At 43.5% G+C, this 16,160-nt stretch overlaps 1 protein-coding gene across 2 annotated transcripts in view; it reads right to left on the bottom strand.

The window, feature by feature from the left end:
- Positions 1–16,160, bottom strand: part of LOC138304169 (large neutral amino acids transporter small subunit 4-like) — a 310,553-nt gene that overhangs the window by 231,348 nt on the left and 63,045 nt on the right. For both annotated transcript variants that reach the window (XM_069243998.1, XM_069243999.1), the window contains exons 2-5: positions 12,015–12,208; positions 10,251–10,470; positions 7,197–7,252; positions 5,376–5,452 (exon numbers count right to left, since the gene is read on the bottom strand). In XM_069243998.1, the coding sequence (XP_069100099.1) occupies positions 5,376–5,452; positions 7,197–7,252; positions 10,251–10,470; positions 12,015–12,186 (525 nt within the window). In that variant the 5' untranslated portion in view covers positions 12,187–12,208. The remainder of the gene's footprint in view (positions 1–5,375; positions 5,453–7,196; positions 7,253–10,250; positions 10,471–12,014; positions 12,209–16,160) is intronic.

Genomic DNA, 16,160 nt, shown 5'->3' with positions numbered 1-16,160 from the left:
GTTACTCAGTTGCTGAATTTAAATGTATGCTATTTCTATTGCACAATTATTCTTGTTATTGATTTGTACTATAACTCTAGAGTGCGTAGTGGTTCACGCTTTGGTTAAATTGAGATTCATTAGAAGATTTGGTCAATCAGTGTTGTTTCTGCATGTTTATCATTTGATTTTGAGACTCAGTTACGTGATATTAGCATTGTTAATATAAGGAAATAAACATTCTAACTTTTACAAGAAATGTGTGGTTATTCATGGATAAAGGGGGCATGGTGCCTGAGATTACTGACTCCATTGATAATTGATATTGCTGATTGATAATTGTTGATGTTTTGTATTTAAATTGTGTACTATGGTGGGATTTACTCTAAGCGCAGTTAAAAGGTCCATCGAACCTCTAACGCGTCCCCTTATGAATTAAAGATAAGAACCAAAATAAGGTCAGATGCGCTAACACATCATAGGTGACGTGCAGACTTCCTCAGGAGTTCCTCAGGTCTCATCCCTTTCACCGCACCTGTTTAATGTGTACATCAGGCCCCTAATCAAGCAACTGTTTACAAAAGGTGGTAGATTATACTATTATGCGGATGACTCACAACTTCTCCACATAAATGGCCCTACAACATCCCAGCAAGAGTTCCAAAATACTATGAACTTCATCTGGAATGGGATGGGCAGTAATCAGTTAAAATGCAGAGCTGACAGAAGAAAGATTGTGGAAAGAATCGCGGTGATCTCTGGTCAAGCAGTGATTGTCCTCGAGAACTAGGAAATCCCCCTTTCCAAATGCATTGTCAAAGAGTTTACAGGTAGCGGCCTTAATTATGTAACTATCAATCAATCAATCACAATATTTATAAAGCGCGCTATGTACCCGTCAGGGTTTCGAGGCGCTGGGGGGAGGGGGGGGGGGGCGTGGAGCGTTGCTGTTTAGCGGTCGAAGAGCCAGGTCTTGAGGAGCCTTCTGAAAGCGAGGAGGTCCTGGGTCTGGCGTAGAGGTGTGGGGAGAGAGTTCCAGGTCTTGGCGGCGAGGAAGGAGAAGGATCTGCCGCCGGAGGTCTTGCGCTGGATTCGGGGTACGATGGCGAGGGCGAGGTTGGCGGATCGGAGTTGACGAGTTGGAGTGTAGAAGTTAAGTCTGGTGTTGAGGTAGGAGGGTCCGGTGTTGTGAAGCGCCTTGTGAGCGTGGGTGAGGAGTTTGAAGGTGATCCTCTTGTCTACCGGGAGCCAGTGGAGTTCCTTCAGGTGAGGGGAGATGTGACATCGGCGGGGTATGTCGAGAATCAGTCGGGTGGAGGCATTTTGGATACGTTGGAGTCGTTTGATGTCTTTGGTTGGGATGCCTGTGTAGAGTGCGTTGCCGTAGTCAAGTCTGCTGCTGACGAGGGCCTGGGTCACCGTCTTTCTGGTTTCTGTTGGACCATGTTGAACTATGTTAACAATCACTTCAAGACTGCACTATGGTAATTCAATCTACCTGGGCCTGTCATCCAACACCATCCAAAAGTTACATGTAATTCAAAACGAGGCTGCTCGCCTTATTTACAACTTGCTACGGAGCGCCTACGTAACACCTGTACAACATGGCTACTTACCACCTGAACAAAAAGATGAAGAAATACATCACACTTCGAGCACTCAGATCATCTGCCTCAAAATACTTAATTATCCGTAGCTATTCAAGTAAATTGATGGGGAGCTGGAGCTTTTCTGCCGAAGCACCCTTTCTGTGGAATTCTCTCCCAGAAATATTTTGATTAGAAAGGGATTTTCTGATGTTTAAAAAATATTATAAAACCTGGGCTGTTCAGACAAGCGTATAGATAAGGCAGACGATACGTTCTTGGTCACCTGAACTATACAGCATCAAGAAACCTTTCAGTGAATGTACACTTTATCAACATAACATACGTAGGTAGGCAAACAGCTTAATGAGTCGAGCTCTTTCTGTGGAGCAGTGGAGGATGGGTGTTAGGATAATCTGGATACTTAACCAGCAGCCTCTGAAAGGCACTGCGAGCCACATTTTGGGGTCCAGAATATTATTGTGACTGGCACTTTCCCTAGCACTATCACACTTTCAGAAGCAAAATCCTCATTTTCATGTAAGCCCCTGCTTAAGTTGCAATGATTTCTGTACACGGTATTTCTGCTTATAAAACACAGGCAATGCGTTTGGTTATGCAGGTCTCATCTATGTCCATGTTCTAAGACTTGCTTAGCAGCGGTTGTAACTAAACCTCAAATTCTTCCCCTTTCTATATTTTTCCTCAGAACTAGAGTAAAGTCAGGAACAGAAATATTGACAACTAGCTTCTCTAAATCACAGGTTTCTAGGTGATCTTTCTTCTCACAAGTTCTAAGTAAATATGCAAAACTGGCTTTGCACGCTATATTTAATAACACTTTTCGAAACAAAATCTCTAAAGTCCCTAACACCCACAAAGTGGAGAAGCTCGTGCTTTTTTGTGTGAAAGAGGAACTAGTGTAAAATTTAAAGCAAATTATTTGGTGGCACAGTGACTGATGGTTCGGGCATTATCAAAGTATCAACTGTGATTATGCTTGTGTCCCCTAAGCACCTCCTACCCACTACTTCTCTAACATTTCATGGCTCCTACATTTTGTTACTGTTTCTGTAGTTTTTAAAAATATTTTATACCCACTTCTTGTGATGGGGAAGGTCATGTTATGTAATTTTATGTGATGTCATCAGGGGGTTACAGCAATGTCATTTCCTCTACCCATGGCTTTGGTGAAATATCACACGGGTTTTTCACACAAGTTGTCTAGAAAAAAGGGTTAATCATATGCAGTCCTTTGAAGGAGAATTTCATCTCTGTCGTGCAGTCAAGCTAATTTTCACTAATACAATACTAGACCATACCAAGTCCATTCCAGCCATGATGCATTCGACTCCATCAACCACTTGACTGTTAACAACACCCTGAAGTCTTGTTTACTTTCACTGTGCTTCTTCGGTCCCCCTACCTATCCAAATACCATCTGTTTGTTCACAGGTCCCAGAAACTCCCACTCACCTGTAGACTCACCAAAAGATCCATCTTTTCCCCTGTCATCTTTAACCTCTACATCGAGCCCTGTAGACTCTACTCACCGATAATATAAAAAAAATCACCAATATTTAGATGTATAACTTTACTTAAAAGTATTCTCCGCTCTAAGCATCCAGTGCTGCAAGCTCTCACTTTACCTCAAACATTCCTGGATGTCCAGCACCAACCTAAAGCTCAAACCCATAAAAATTGCATTCTTGCTGTTCAATAACAACAAGCAACAACTAATCTAACCCTGGCACAACAGTAGCCTGGACACATCGCTCCTTAACTTTTACCCAGCACCAAGTCACTCGGATTCTCCCTGGCCACCAATCTCGTTCTCAAGGAATACATTGCCAAGAAAGCCAAGATGGGCGGGTCTCAACTCTTTCCGCTAAAGAAAGTTAATTTGTTCCTCCTAGAAAGTAACTTCAGAATTGCCATTCAAGCCCTTACTCCACATTGGTCCCTACTTTATTATCCTACATGCTGCAGTATGCTTCATCAAAAACCTGAAAACATATCGCCACATCATCTACACTCTAATAAAGCTCTCTTGGTATCCTTTGCTGGCCCACACCATCTTCAAAACCAGCTGAATTATCTGCAAAGCCATCACAACCATATCTGTCGAGCAGGCTTAAAATCTTCAATGACTTAGAAACCTGGAGCCGTGCCTTCTGTATTTATGCACCAAGGCCCATATTTATACTTTTTTAGCGCCTCATTTGCGTAATTTGTTGACGCAAAAATGGCGCAAACTTGCAAAATACAATTGTATTTTGTAAGTTTGCACAGTTTTTGCGGTCAAAAAGCGGCGCAAATGCAGCGCTAAAAAAGTATAAATATGGGCCCAAGTATCTGAAATTACATCCCTTTAGCCCTCATGACTGCCCCAACCCTTCTCCATCATAGTGAAGCACTGAAAGTACACCTTTTTGAAGAAGACATCTCAGTGCATTAACAGACCACTTCTCCTCCGGAACTATGCTACTCTGCCAGTCACTCATTGACTGTATCTTAGACATGGGCTTGTGCAGGGCAACACTGCCTTTCAACTAGGTTTATGCTATACAACCACCCCTTAGAAACATACATGCCAAAAGAGGTTAAGATATACGACAGTTGTTGAGCACATCCTTTGATTGTGCCTGTATGTTCAAAATGTATATATAAAGTTTTATTAGTTTATATAATTTTAAAATGCAAAAAGTACAAGGTTGTGGATGGAATGTTTGAACTGATCTCAGCCTCTGGTGATCGCTCGGGCAGCATCCTAGTCCATCATTTTTTTGCCCACCAGTGCCACCTCGGTTTGGACCCAGCCTTCTGCATATTAGCCTTGACCCTGCTCCTCATGGGAACAGTCCAGCCCAAACTGCCAGGTCAGGTTCTCCCTGAACCAGAACACAAGCAACCTAGAGCTGGCATGACTCTAGTTAGGGCCCTACAGCCAGGTATAGCTTGATTCTAGTGGCAGTCAGCCGGGACCCACGTCTGGGCATACCTGGCACACTTAGGGTGTTAAATACAAAAACAACAAGGTGATGAGTGACGTGCTTGAATTAATCTCAGCCACTGGCGATTGCTTTGGGCAGCATCCCACCCATCGTTTTTCACCTACCTTGCCAACTCAATTTGGTCCCAGCCATACACAAATTAGCCTTGACCCTACTCTTCATGGAAATAGTCCCACCTGAACTGCTAGGCCAGGTCCTCCCTGAATGGCAACACAAGCAACCTAGGACAGGTTTTCCACAGTCTGGGATTTTCAGCCAGGAATAACTTGGTTCCAGTGGCACAGAAAGCCCGGGATCTACATCTGGGCATAACCGCCACTCTAAGGGCATCAAATGCAAAAACAAGAAGGTCTAAGCCACTTGCGATCGCTCTGGGCCGCATCCCAATCCACGTTCTTCATCCAAGATGTCACCTCAGTTTTGACCCAGCCACATGCAAATCAGCCTTGATCCTACTCCTCAAGAGAACAGTCCAGCCTGAAATGCCAGGACTGGTCCTTCCTTAACTAGAGCCCAAGCAACTTAGTTAGGGCTCTTCAGCCAGGTGTAGCTTGGTTCCAGTAAGCCAGGGACCCACGTCTTAGCATACCTGGTGCACTTAGGGCATCAAATGCAAAAAACAACAAGGTGATGGATATAATGCTTGAATTAATTTCAGAGGCTGATGTTTCCCACTTTCACTGAGACTGGGCACCAGGATTGTGAGGACACTGTCGTGGGGAACAGGGTTAGCTTGAACAACTGGTCCAGTTTCAGACAGGAGTGCATGTGCTTAGGAAAAATAGAGATTGCTTACCGTTAGAGTGGTGAACATGATGCAGGCGCCCCCTATGCCATTTGTCACCATGGCAAACATCAGGAAGAAAGACAAATCTGGAAATGAAAGAAATATGTTAACAGTCACCTAAGCACCCCGATTTAGCAGTGGACTCCCTCCTTTAGGTAAGTCCTTGGGTGCGCATGTTAGCCATGGGTTTGACTTATGAGTTAGCCGTGGCCTGAGATCCTATTAGCTTTAGCTTGAGATGCCTGTGCTAACTCTTGAAGGGAGCTCTTAGCGGGCAGGAATCTGCCTGACTGCATGCCTGGGCAGGGCCGGATTAAACCCTGTGCAGGCCCCTAGGCAGTCGAAATTTTGCCCCCCCTCGCAAATTATCTGCTAGTACATTTTTAGGTCAAGCATAGCACCATGCAAGTGTTGCTTTTCCGTCATGTTGGTATCTATGTGGGCTTTTAACCACACCCACCTCACGTCCATCACTTTCACTTGTCCGTGGGCTTGCCTTTCAAAAATCCTTTGATGACATTGGTAAATGCTTTACGTTTGTCCTTCCTTGGGGCAGTTTTGTTACCGCCTTGTTAATTTTACCTATCAACAACTTTAATAAACCAATTTTATTACACAAAACTAAACATTACACATATGTATTTTGCACCGATTGTTTTGACAAACTGACGGCTGACAGAAGATGAGCTTTTAAGAGCTAAACTGTTATGTGAATCTGATGCCTATGGTTTATGTACTTTAAATTGTTGATTGGTACATGACAGTAATACAGTAGTTTCTCTATAGAGTCTTTAATGTAAAGTTTTAGTTTCTTTGAGTTTATTAATTTGTTTTCTATCTTTTGGAAACAATTTAGGAAAGCTTGATTGTAATCTTCTTTCAAGACCAAATCAATATTTTTTCGATCCGTTGTCGCAGGCCCCTAAAAGAAGTGGGGCCCATATGCTGGTGCTTACTTTGCCTATATTGTAATCCGGCACTGTGGCTGGGGGTCCACCTCTTAACAATAGCAGTGGGGTGGTGTTCTTACTGTGGCAAGTTATGTGGGTGAAGGATGCTGACTGCGGTCCACCTGTTAGCAGTGGTCTGGGATGTTCATATTAGCTGTGACCTATGGGCCTGATCCTAGCAATTAGATACTATTCTGAGTAGTACACAGCTACCTGTGTGATGATATTGCCAGTGGTCTGTGTCCCCCAGTTGGCAGTTGTGTAGGATCTCTTAAAAGATCTGGATGGGTTTCCTAGGTGGGCAGAACTACCTGTCCAAGGATACTGGCAGTAGCGTGGGGTCCTCATTTTAGCCGTTACTTGGGATCCGTATGTCAGAATTGGGATGGTGTTCCTATGTAGGAACCTTGGTGTGAATATTGATTTGTGACCACTGTATGCACGGAATTAAGAAGCATTTAGTTGGTATGGCCTGGTGATTCCATGATCTTTCGGGCCCTGGCTTCCATAGAGCTTTTGATGCCCCACAAATTCTCGTCTTTGGAAATTGTAGGCAATATCTGCCAGTTGGCTCCACTGTTGTGGGGTCCAAGAAAAACAGCATGCACCTTAGAAGGAACAAGAGCAGGCTGTTCTATCTTTATTGTTGTGAACTGTGGTGGTGGCTAGATGAACTTTGTAAGTTGTACAGGTAGTGATAGCAAATGAGGGCTGTCAATTTGAAAGAGGTTTTGTACATCAGCATCCAGGGTTGGTGGACATGTATGATGTCTGCTAGGCTGTCATTGTTTACTTAAAGACTTAAGTTTAGGTGCTAACAGAGGTATCTGCTCAGGTGAGAGGTGTTTACTGTTGAGCACTTCAGGTTAGAGATACTTACTCTGTGGGCTGCTCGACACGTATGCCAACAATAGGCAGGAGAAACAGAAGGATGCACTGCAGAAAACAAAGGAGAAAAACACAAGCATCATCAGAACTGAACGAGATGCTGCCACCTCCATGTATCTACACTACTGCATTGTGGGCATGATTCTGGCAATGCCGCCTAATTTGTTGGTGGAGTGTATTGGTGTGTGATTGCAGTACAAGGGCTCCAAGGACTGAATTCTGCCCCCGTAAAATATTCTAGCACTAATTGACTAGCTGGTGGGCCCCTGAAACAATTCTGATTGCAAGATAAGTTAATTTTAGCATGTTGTGTGAATTATTTGATTCTTGCACAAGTGTGTGATTGTGGCACAGGAACTGGAGAGTTACTTCTGGTGAACATGGTGCAATACAGCTGCAGATCTGATAGCATAGATGTTGAAGCATCCTTTGCAGTAGTGAACTTTGTTTTTTCCCCACTTTTCTTGGCATTCGCAACCTCTACAACATCATGTCATAACTACCTTAGATACCATGAATACCAAATTGATATACAAATACACAGTGCAACAAACCACTAATTAACCAATAAAGTGACAGTGCAATAACCCTTCTCTGTCTAAGGACTCATTACTTTGCATCTATCGCATTACAGCTGTGTTGGTTCTCTTTGCAGGGGTCTCAGTTTGACAACTCTCTGGTGATATATATGTTAGGTCACTACAAGATAGTAAGGCTTCCAAGTGTCAGCCATGATCCTAAGATGACAAAGAAAGTCAGATATAGGACTTTGTTGACCTTCAAAGCTATGAAGCAGAATAATTTTCGTAAGTTTATAATACCTACGATTCATGCCACTTACCCCCTGTCTTGCCGTTGTCATCTCTCCCTTTGTTTTCACTGAGCAGTTATTAAGAAATGGTCAAGGCTTAAAATTCATAAGATTGGAGATTTTTTTGGCTGAAGACAGAGTAAAGACCTTGGCAGGGGTTTGCTCTCGTAGTCACATGCTACCAGCCTTTTTAAACTTCTCCTAAAGACAGATGGTCTCTGGTCTTAGCAGTCTCCCATTATATGATGTCTATTGCTTAGCAAAGCGGGCTGGGAAACTTTTCCAACTGGAGAATGTGAATGACTCTCTGAGTTTCTGGTTTAAAAAGTTTTGTCTGGACAATTCCTATCCCAGACCCTCCCTAAAATCTGGAATTAGCCGTTGGAATGTGTTCAGATTGAGATCGACACCGACAGCTCCTTAAAGTGCTTTGTGTATGGTTTTACGTTGTTGCAGGGGGCTACTTTTCATAAGATGATGTTTTGCAATGCCTGGATGTTTTATAATACTCCAGAAAGGCTAAATAGAATGTTCCGTACAACCACCAGAAGGTGTCCTAAATACAACTGTGTTTATAACCTGTAAAGTCATTTCCAGGTTTTGGCTGCAGATTTTTGAACACCTCTCACTCAAGCGGACTATGAGGTCAAACCCACACCTAGTACCATTCTATTCAGCCTCAACCTTCCTTCACAGGCCGAGGAAATGGGCACCAAATGTATTTCTTTTTCTATTTTGGTTCCTCGGTCTATTAATACAAGCCACTAGAAGTCTCCACTGAAACCTACATTCAAGGAAAGGATAAAGAAAATGAGGAAAATGGGTAGATGAGAACAGTGGTATTTCGCTCGCCTGAATAAGTTAGATCAGGATAAAAGAATCTGGGCAGGGGTGGCCCCTCCGCTATGGCGGAAGAGCGTTGCCCCACTGGTGAAAGCAGAAAAATAAAGGGATAATAAAAGCATTTTATTATCCCTTTGTTTTTCCGTTTTCGTGTCTGCAGCTGGCCAAACTGACATGCGCACCAAGAACTCTCCATCCGTCTGTGTTGCACAGCCGGGTGGAGACCAAGCGCAGAGTCCCACTCCCTCCTTGAGCTGCATTTCTGCCCACTCAAGCCAATCCTGGCACTTCTTTCATGCTGTGTAACAGAATGAGAGAAGCATCGGGATTGGTTGGGGAGGGACGAAGAAGACGAGAGGCTGCTGGAGCTGTGGAACACAGAGGCAGCAGTTAAGTTTTTTTATGTTTTTTTATTGCCCCTCTGCGCACCCTGCTCCACGCGCTGCCCCTGCTTCGCATGCTGCCCCCCACCACCCCTTCATGCCACCAGCGGCTCCTGAATTTGGGAGCTTTTTTCTGGGGAAGAAGGGCAAAACGAAGGAATAGAAAAGTGAAATATATCTCTGTTCAGACTTTCTAGCATTTTTGTAACATTCTGGATTGCACTTGCACCTTATCCTGTGGTTAGTTGCTGAACCAGAAGATGCAGCGATTTGTATTGTTACCCTGTTTCCACCTAGCTGTAATGGGAATAAAGAACCCACCTAATCACTGCACATGCAATTTATACCAACATCCCATGGGCTGTTGATGTTTTGTCTTGGCACTGTCAATTATTAACTTTGGAACATCTTGACAGCATTAGGCATTCTTCTATGCATTTTGGTTGGTACAGTCACTTTATCTGCATTGTCACTTTATATTGCTCACTATTTGGTGGGACACCCACTCTTAGGGCACAGTCTGCATTTACTTGTGGGTCCTTGGATTGTTGAAAAATGTAGCATGGATTGTATTGTGACATTATTGGTTATATATTCTATAATGGGGGGCATGCCTGGCACATGTCATTTCATGAATTGCTGGCTAGATGCTGTAATTGTTGAAATTGCTATTGCACTGTCACTTGCCAAAATCATTATGGCATTAGTGAACTTTGAGGCTTACATGTGATGCAGTAACCAACTACTTTGCTAAATGTGTGTCGGTGGATTCACCTTTTGCTACACTACATAGATGATTTTAACTCTGAGCTTAAAGCAGACTCTATTAAATCTGTGCCGCAAAATCTTTATCAATGTTAACCACGGTAACAGAGCCTACCCCTTTCTGGCTTGAGTCTGATAAATGTACCTTTTGTTTCCTGACTTTTGTATACACTTTTGGTGCGATAAGGGCGGAATGTATGCTCATTCAGTGGTCATTTAGTGATGTGGTTCTTAGATATCCTACCTGCCAATTTGGCGAATATGTCTCAGGTGCGTGTTATCCAGGATGATCTGCAAGGGGAGTAGTGTGAAGCCAAGGAAGAAAGCTCCCACAGTAAACCCTAGGTTCAGCATGTTCTCCTGCTTGATGCATGTTGGCCACTCCTCCCATCTTTCATTCAGCGATCCCTGAGAGGTAGTATCCTTTGATGGGAGAGTGGTCTCCGGTGACTGGCTGTGGAATTCTAAAGACAAAACAATGTTTTGTAAGGCTGGAGAAATTCTAAACAGTGGCAAATGTGAAATAACCAACCCTTAATGGAGCACTACTGTCTTCTGAAGAATACCAACATTTTTAAACTTTCAGTCTGTTGTGCATCTTCTGGAGAACTTTCTGGAATTGGGACTGCAAACTTGTCACTAACCTATTGTCCCAAGTAGATACTTTAGGTCTGTCAGAATTCTGGATGTAGACGAAGGGGGACTAATATTTCTTCTGTATCATAGAGCTCTATGTATAATGGAGGTTCTGCTAGAATTATAATACTGTGGAAATTATTTAAACGCTATACAAGTCTAGGGAATTTTGAAGGTCGTGAGAAACGTATTGTGGGAAGTGTACCTTACAAAACTCTGGAAAACTCTGGAGGCATCCTGAGATGAGCTAATTATGGAGCTCCTCTTCAGAGCTGTATGGATTGTGGAGGCTGAACTTTGGGCAGCATGTGACTTCCTCTATGCTTTAGAGCCATTAGCAAATCTGGGGCTGGCCCATTGTAAGAAGCCTCTATTCTGCAGGGCCAGTGGAAAATATTTCAGCCAAACAGATAACTTTTTTGTTAGTACGATGATGCTGAGGAGAGGATCCTTTGATTTTTCAGGGCTTTGGGAGATTTTGGAGGCAGTAATAAGATATGCTACTTTGGGATACATTTATGCCGCATGCAATCACCACAGAAACTGGAGGCTCCCTATGATTTGTTTTGTCTGGGGATCCCTTTCATAGAACTCTAGAAGATTAAAGTGCTGATCAGCTTCATTTTGAAAGTGTTTCTTTCCCACTGAATTGTGAGGGCATCTCAAGGCAGTTTGAGGATGATGTGGTAGTAAAGTAGTGCTCCTCTGTCGTGCTTGAGATCTGGGTATCACTGAGGAGAAATTTAATGCTGTTGAGCCATGATGTAGACACTAGGCTTCCCTGAAATTAACCTGTTCTGTTGGTGTTTCTGTCACATAGAACTCTGGGAGAAACTAGAGACACTACTGAGATCAGTATCATTGACAAGCCTAGGAAATGAGATTCTGTGGACAATAAAAGGATTAACTGTGCTTTTTAGCTGGCAGAGTGTATCCCAGAGTCTTGAGAGACTCTGAAGGCCAGTCCTGCTAGTGCTTTGAGAAGACCCTAGAAGGAATTCTGGTGCCCTCATTGTAAGAACTTTCTTTCAGTAGTCTGTCCTCGTCTCGAGACTTTGCAGACTAACGGACTCATGCTTTGACTAGTTTAAGGTGTAGGGCATTTTGTATCAGTAAAATGGTATACATTTATTAGACACTTGTGGAATGACTGTCTGAAGGATGCTGTCCTGTTTCTTTGAATGCTATAAATTTTAAGTCCTCCACTCCAGTATTATCATTTTTTGAAAGTTCATTATTCAATTATTCATCAAGGAAGATTGACCCAATGTGAGTCTGTCAAACCTGTAAATTTGGCATCAGCAGTGTACAGAGGTTTGACTGATTGAGCTGTTCCCTTCTTTAAGTAGATCACATGTGGAAGGCGACTTACCTCTTAGGTCACACAGGTGGGAGTAGACCCCCTCAGACTTGAGCATAGGCAGCAACGCATTCCACCCCAAAAGGACTCCTGAGAAGAGGAATGTCTCTGTAAGAGCTGTGCTGATCACCCACCATCTCCTGCACAAGGACTGTCCTGGCTGGGAAATACTACCTGAAGCCATCTTGTCCAAGGTTAGCTGCAACCTGAGGGTAAGACACAAGGACAGATAAGCAACCGCATAAAAGTAGCATAGTTGAGAAGTAGCTTTTGGTAGGCTGTAGGAGCACTGGCAGTGAAAGAAGGTAAAGGAGCACTGAACTTATAACTCGTGTAAGATCACTAAATACTGTACAAAAGCATAGCTTAAAGGGAACAGTGTGGGAGTGGTGGCTGTGGGGTAGAGAAAAGGTACTTTGGCTGCAAAAATGAGGTGTAGCGTCTATTGTGGACCTGAGAGAGGGATTCTGGCTATCTGGAATGGTGCAAGTATGTTGGCTATATGGACACTATAAAAGTGCTGGGTTCCATGATCATTTTTTAGGGGATATGCATTAGGGTTTGACTCCCTGCCACCACATTTATATATCATTTAGGCCACATAGCAATAGACCCTACCAAGGGTTAAACCCAGCGGGAACGATATGGTAACTTGCCATGAACAAGTTAGCACAGCAGTTCTGCTCACTAACAACATCTAGAGATATATTCAGTTGCCTTAAATGTCCCTAAATTTTAAGGGGGCTATTGGATCATTGTAACTTTGGCTAGACACAACTTTCTTGTTTGAGTAGCCACTTAAAGGTGGACACTGTGCAGAAAATTATTTTCTTGACCTTTAAGCTGACCATAGCCACACCCATGAAAGCGGGGTATTATGCAGTGAGGCTGGTTAGGCCTTACATTGGAATACCTTTACATTACCCCAATAGGTCCTTTGGATTCATACTAATAAATCCCTAGCTCAGTCCTGGTAGTGTGGAACCAAGCACTCAGGCTTTACTAGAGGAACATGTGTTAAGCATTTCATTGTACCAACATGGACGATAGCACTCAACACAACTCAAAAGAAATTCGACACCAATTTATTAAAAAAACAAAGCAGATTTTTAAAATAATTTTAGACACCAAAATGAAGGCAATCAGATGAGTATAAATGGAGTTATGCATTTTTTTAAAGAAAAATAAATCCATGCATTTCACTCTACAAAAGATGATGTTGCTTTCAGTGGGAAAATACATTAGTGACACTCTGTCATTTGCAGGTCGAATTTAGTGGAAACCACTGGGTGGTAAGGTGAGGTGAGTTCCAGGACCAGAGTCCGACAGTCAGTTGAATTTTGCCTGGCTTGTAAGGCCCAGGTGAAGAGTTGTCCTGGCTATTGCGGGAGCCACAGGTGTTAGCTTTGCCGCTTGGACGGTGCTATGAGGAAGGGGGTGCACAAATTTGACAAAGGTGGCCACTGGGTCATAGGGTTGAAAATACTGAAGGGTTCCCTCGAGGGAGAGCATTGAGTAAAGGTAGTGGTAGCCTGGCTGGCACGAGCAAGCCTTGGCAACTGCAAGTCCAGACTTTGGTCACTTCGACATCCTGGAGTTCGGGGGAAGACAGTAGCTGCCTGAAACTTGCTGGAGGTCAGGATAAAATTTTCCACAATGCACTAGATCAGTTATTTATGGGAGTGGGCTTGCTTTGTCCTCCTCTTGGGGGTAGCCCACTTGCATATCAGAGGCAGTGTAGCCTTTGAAACCTGTTTACTTGGGTCACTCAGGGTGGCACAATCAGTGCTTCAGACCCTGGTGACCCTGGTGACCCCTTTGACTCCCATGCCCTGGGTACCACTGTTACCCTTTACTAGGGACTTATAATGTGGCTAAAGTCTTACCAATTGGGGTTACCAATTTACATGAATCATATTTTAGGTAGAGAGCACTGGCAATGGGGCCTGGTTAGCAGGTTCCAGTGCACTATCAAAGTCAAAACCATCAGCTTTGGACAAAAAGGTGTGGGGGTGGCTAAACAAAAAGGGCATTTTCCTACACCAGTCAAAAGGATTCTCTTTTCCACTCCTGGGATTCTACATTAGCTCAAGGTTCAAATATTTGAGTGAAACTATTCCCGTATTTTCTAATGCCATACATTCCTTGTGCTGTTGGAAAACAAAGGAGCTGTTTTTTAACACTACATGGATGGTTGGATGATACAGCCTCCCAGCAAACAATACTGCTCTACCTTCATGTGCAGTGCACGTACAGGATAACGTTTTTTGCCATTTCCACTGGAATGAGCTACCGCCGAATTCCCCTATTCACAGAGGAGAAAGAAAAAAGTCTTGCATATGGCCAAAAAGCTCCTTGCTGAGTGTGTGCACTTGGCTACTTCCTGCAATCGATATGTCACCGAGTACTAATGGAGTATGCCAAAGTTCCCACTACCCCTCTTACCATTAGTACCTGCTACCCATTGATCCACTCCTTGCACGCATTGCAGCCAAATATTTCCAGTGTGCTTAGGGCATGGCATTTAGCCACTTTTTATGCTCTGTATTCCTTCTGTGTCTATTAAACACAGGCTGTGGCCGTGCCCTGGAGACACAGGTCATGGCCTTCAGTCACACCTTCCTCCTGCTCCCATGCACCCACTGCCCCAACCTCTGCAAGCTGTATCCAGTGGTCAAAGGACACGACCTTTGGAGACATTGTGTGCTCTCGCTCGGAAGCATGCAGCCTGTTGCCAAACACAGCATGAACAGGGCATGGCCTTTGGACTGCCCTTGTGCTTCCTCGTCATCATTATGTGCTAACCTTGGAACACAGTCAAGCCTAGAAATACCTGGCTGTAGAGTGGCTTTCAAGTTTAACTGACAGTAGCTACACACAGTGCTGTTTTGCAAATGCATCAGCAACATTATCCAGAGGAATCTTCCTTTGTCTAGCCTACACTATATGTATGTGTATGTATATATATATATATATATATATATTTATATAGTCACTGAAAAAGCAAAAGTTACAGGGTCTCACATTTTAAACGTGCAAAACCAGCAAAACCATAGAAATTCACCTGTTATAGTTATAGTTACCTCAAGTAACCGTAACTGGTGCCCTAAGGTAGCTATAACTCATTCCCCCCACCATGCACAGTTTTTTCATCAAACTTTTTACTGCAATAATTACATTGATATTATCAATGATGTTATCAAAGATGTCATGTGTGCCATAATTTGTGATGTAATTAGCAGTGCATCGCAAGGGCGCGAGTTATAGTTACTTTAGGGCATGAGTTAGAGTTACTTGAGGTAACTGTAAGTATAACAGGTGAATTTTTATGGTTTTGTACGTTTAAAATGTGACCCTTTGCACTTTTTTTACTCTTTGCCTTAGGGAGGTAGTGGTCCCTGGGGATTTGGGGTTGGGGGGCGGGCAGCTCCCCTGAAAGCCAATAACTTGAAGCCCCGGGGAGGTGGCGGTCCCCGGGGCTGTGGGCCCCCTGCAATTCAATACCTTGAAGCCCCCGGGAGGTGATGGTCACCCAGCTGTGGGGGAGGCCAGTTCTGAATTTACTTGCACAAAACCAAAGAAATTCAGCAGTTATAGTTATAGTTAAAGTTATTTCAAGTAACTATAAGTTGGGCCCTAAGGTAGCCTTAACTCTTGCCTCCGCCATGCAAAGTTTTCTCTTCAACAATTTGACTGCTAATGTTTCATTGATATTTTTAATGAAGTTATAAAAGTTGTCATGAGTGCTATAATATCTGGGGTAACTAGCAGCGCATGGTGAGGGCACAAGTTATAGTTACCTTAGAGCGTGGGTTATAGTTACTTGAAATAACTCTAACTGCTGAATTTCTATGGCTGTGTGCAAGTAAATTCGGAACCTAACTATAATGTTCCTGTAAGCTTTGATTTTTTCAGTAAATGTCTATTTTTTTTAACATAAAGTAATTTTAATTACTATATGTTAATCCAACCACCGCAGTGCGTGGCCTTTGCCTGTGCACAGCAAAGGTTGGCTGCAGGCCAACCCCCTATAACCACCCAGCCATACACCACGCACATCCTTAGGCCATATGTGGAGTGGGGTTGGAGGTAGGGCCTGAGGCCAGTCCCTGTGGCCAACCCCCTATAACCACCCAACCCCGCACCAGTTAGAATGAG

The sequence above is a fragment of the Pleurodeles waltl genome, chromosome 7 (assembly GCF_031143425.1).
Source record: "Pleurodeles waltl isolate 20211129_DDA chromosome 7, aPleWal1.hap1.20221129, whole genome shotgun sequence".
NCBI classification, from domain to species: Eukaryota; Metazoa; Chordata; class Amphibia; order Caudata; family Salamandridae; genus Pleurodeles; species Pleurodeles waltl.
Note: the sequence above shows the minus strand (reverse complement) of the source record. Positions and strands in the feature narration are given on the sequence as shown.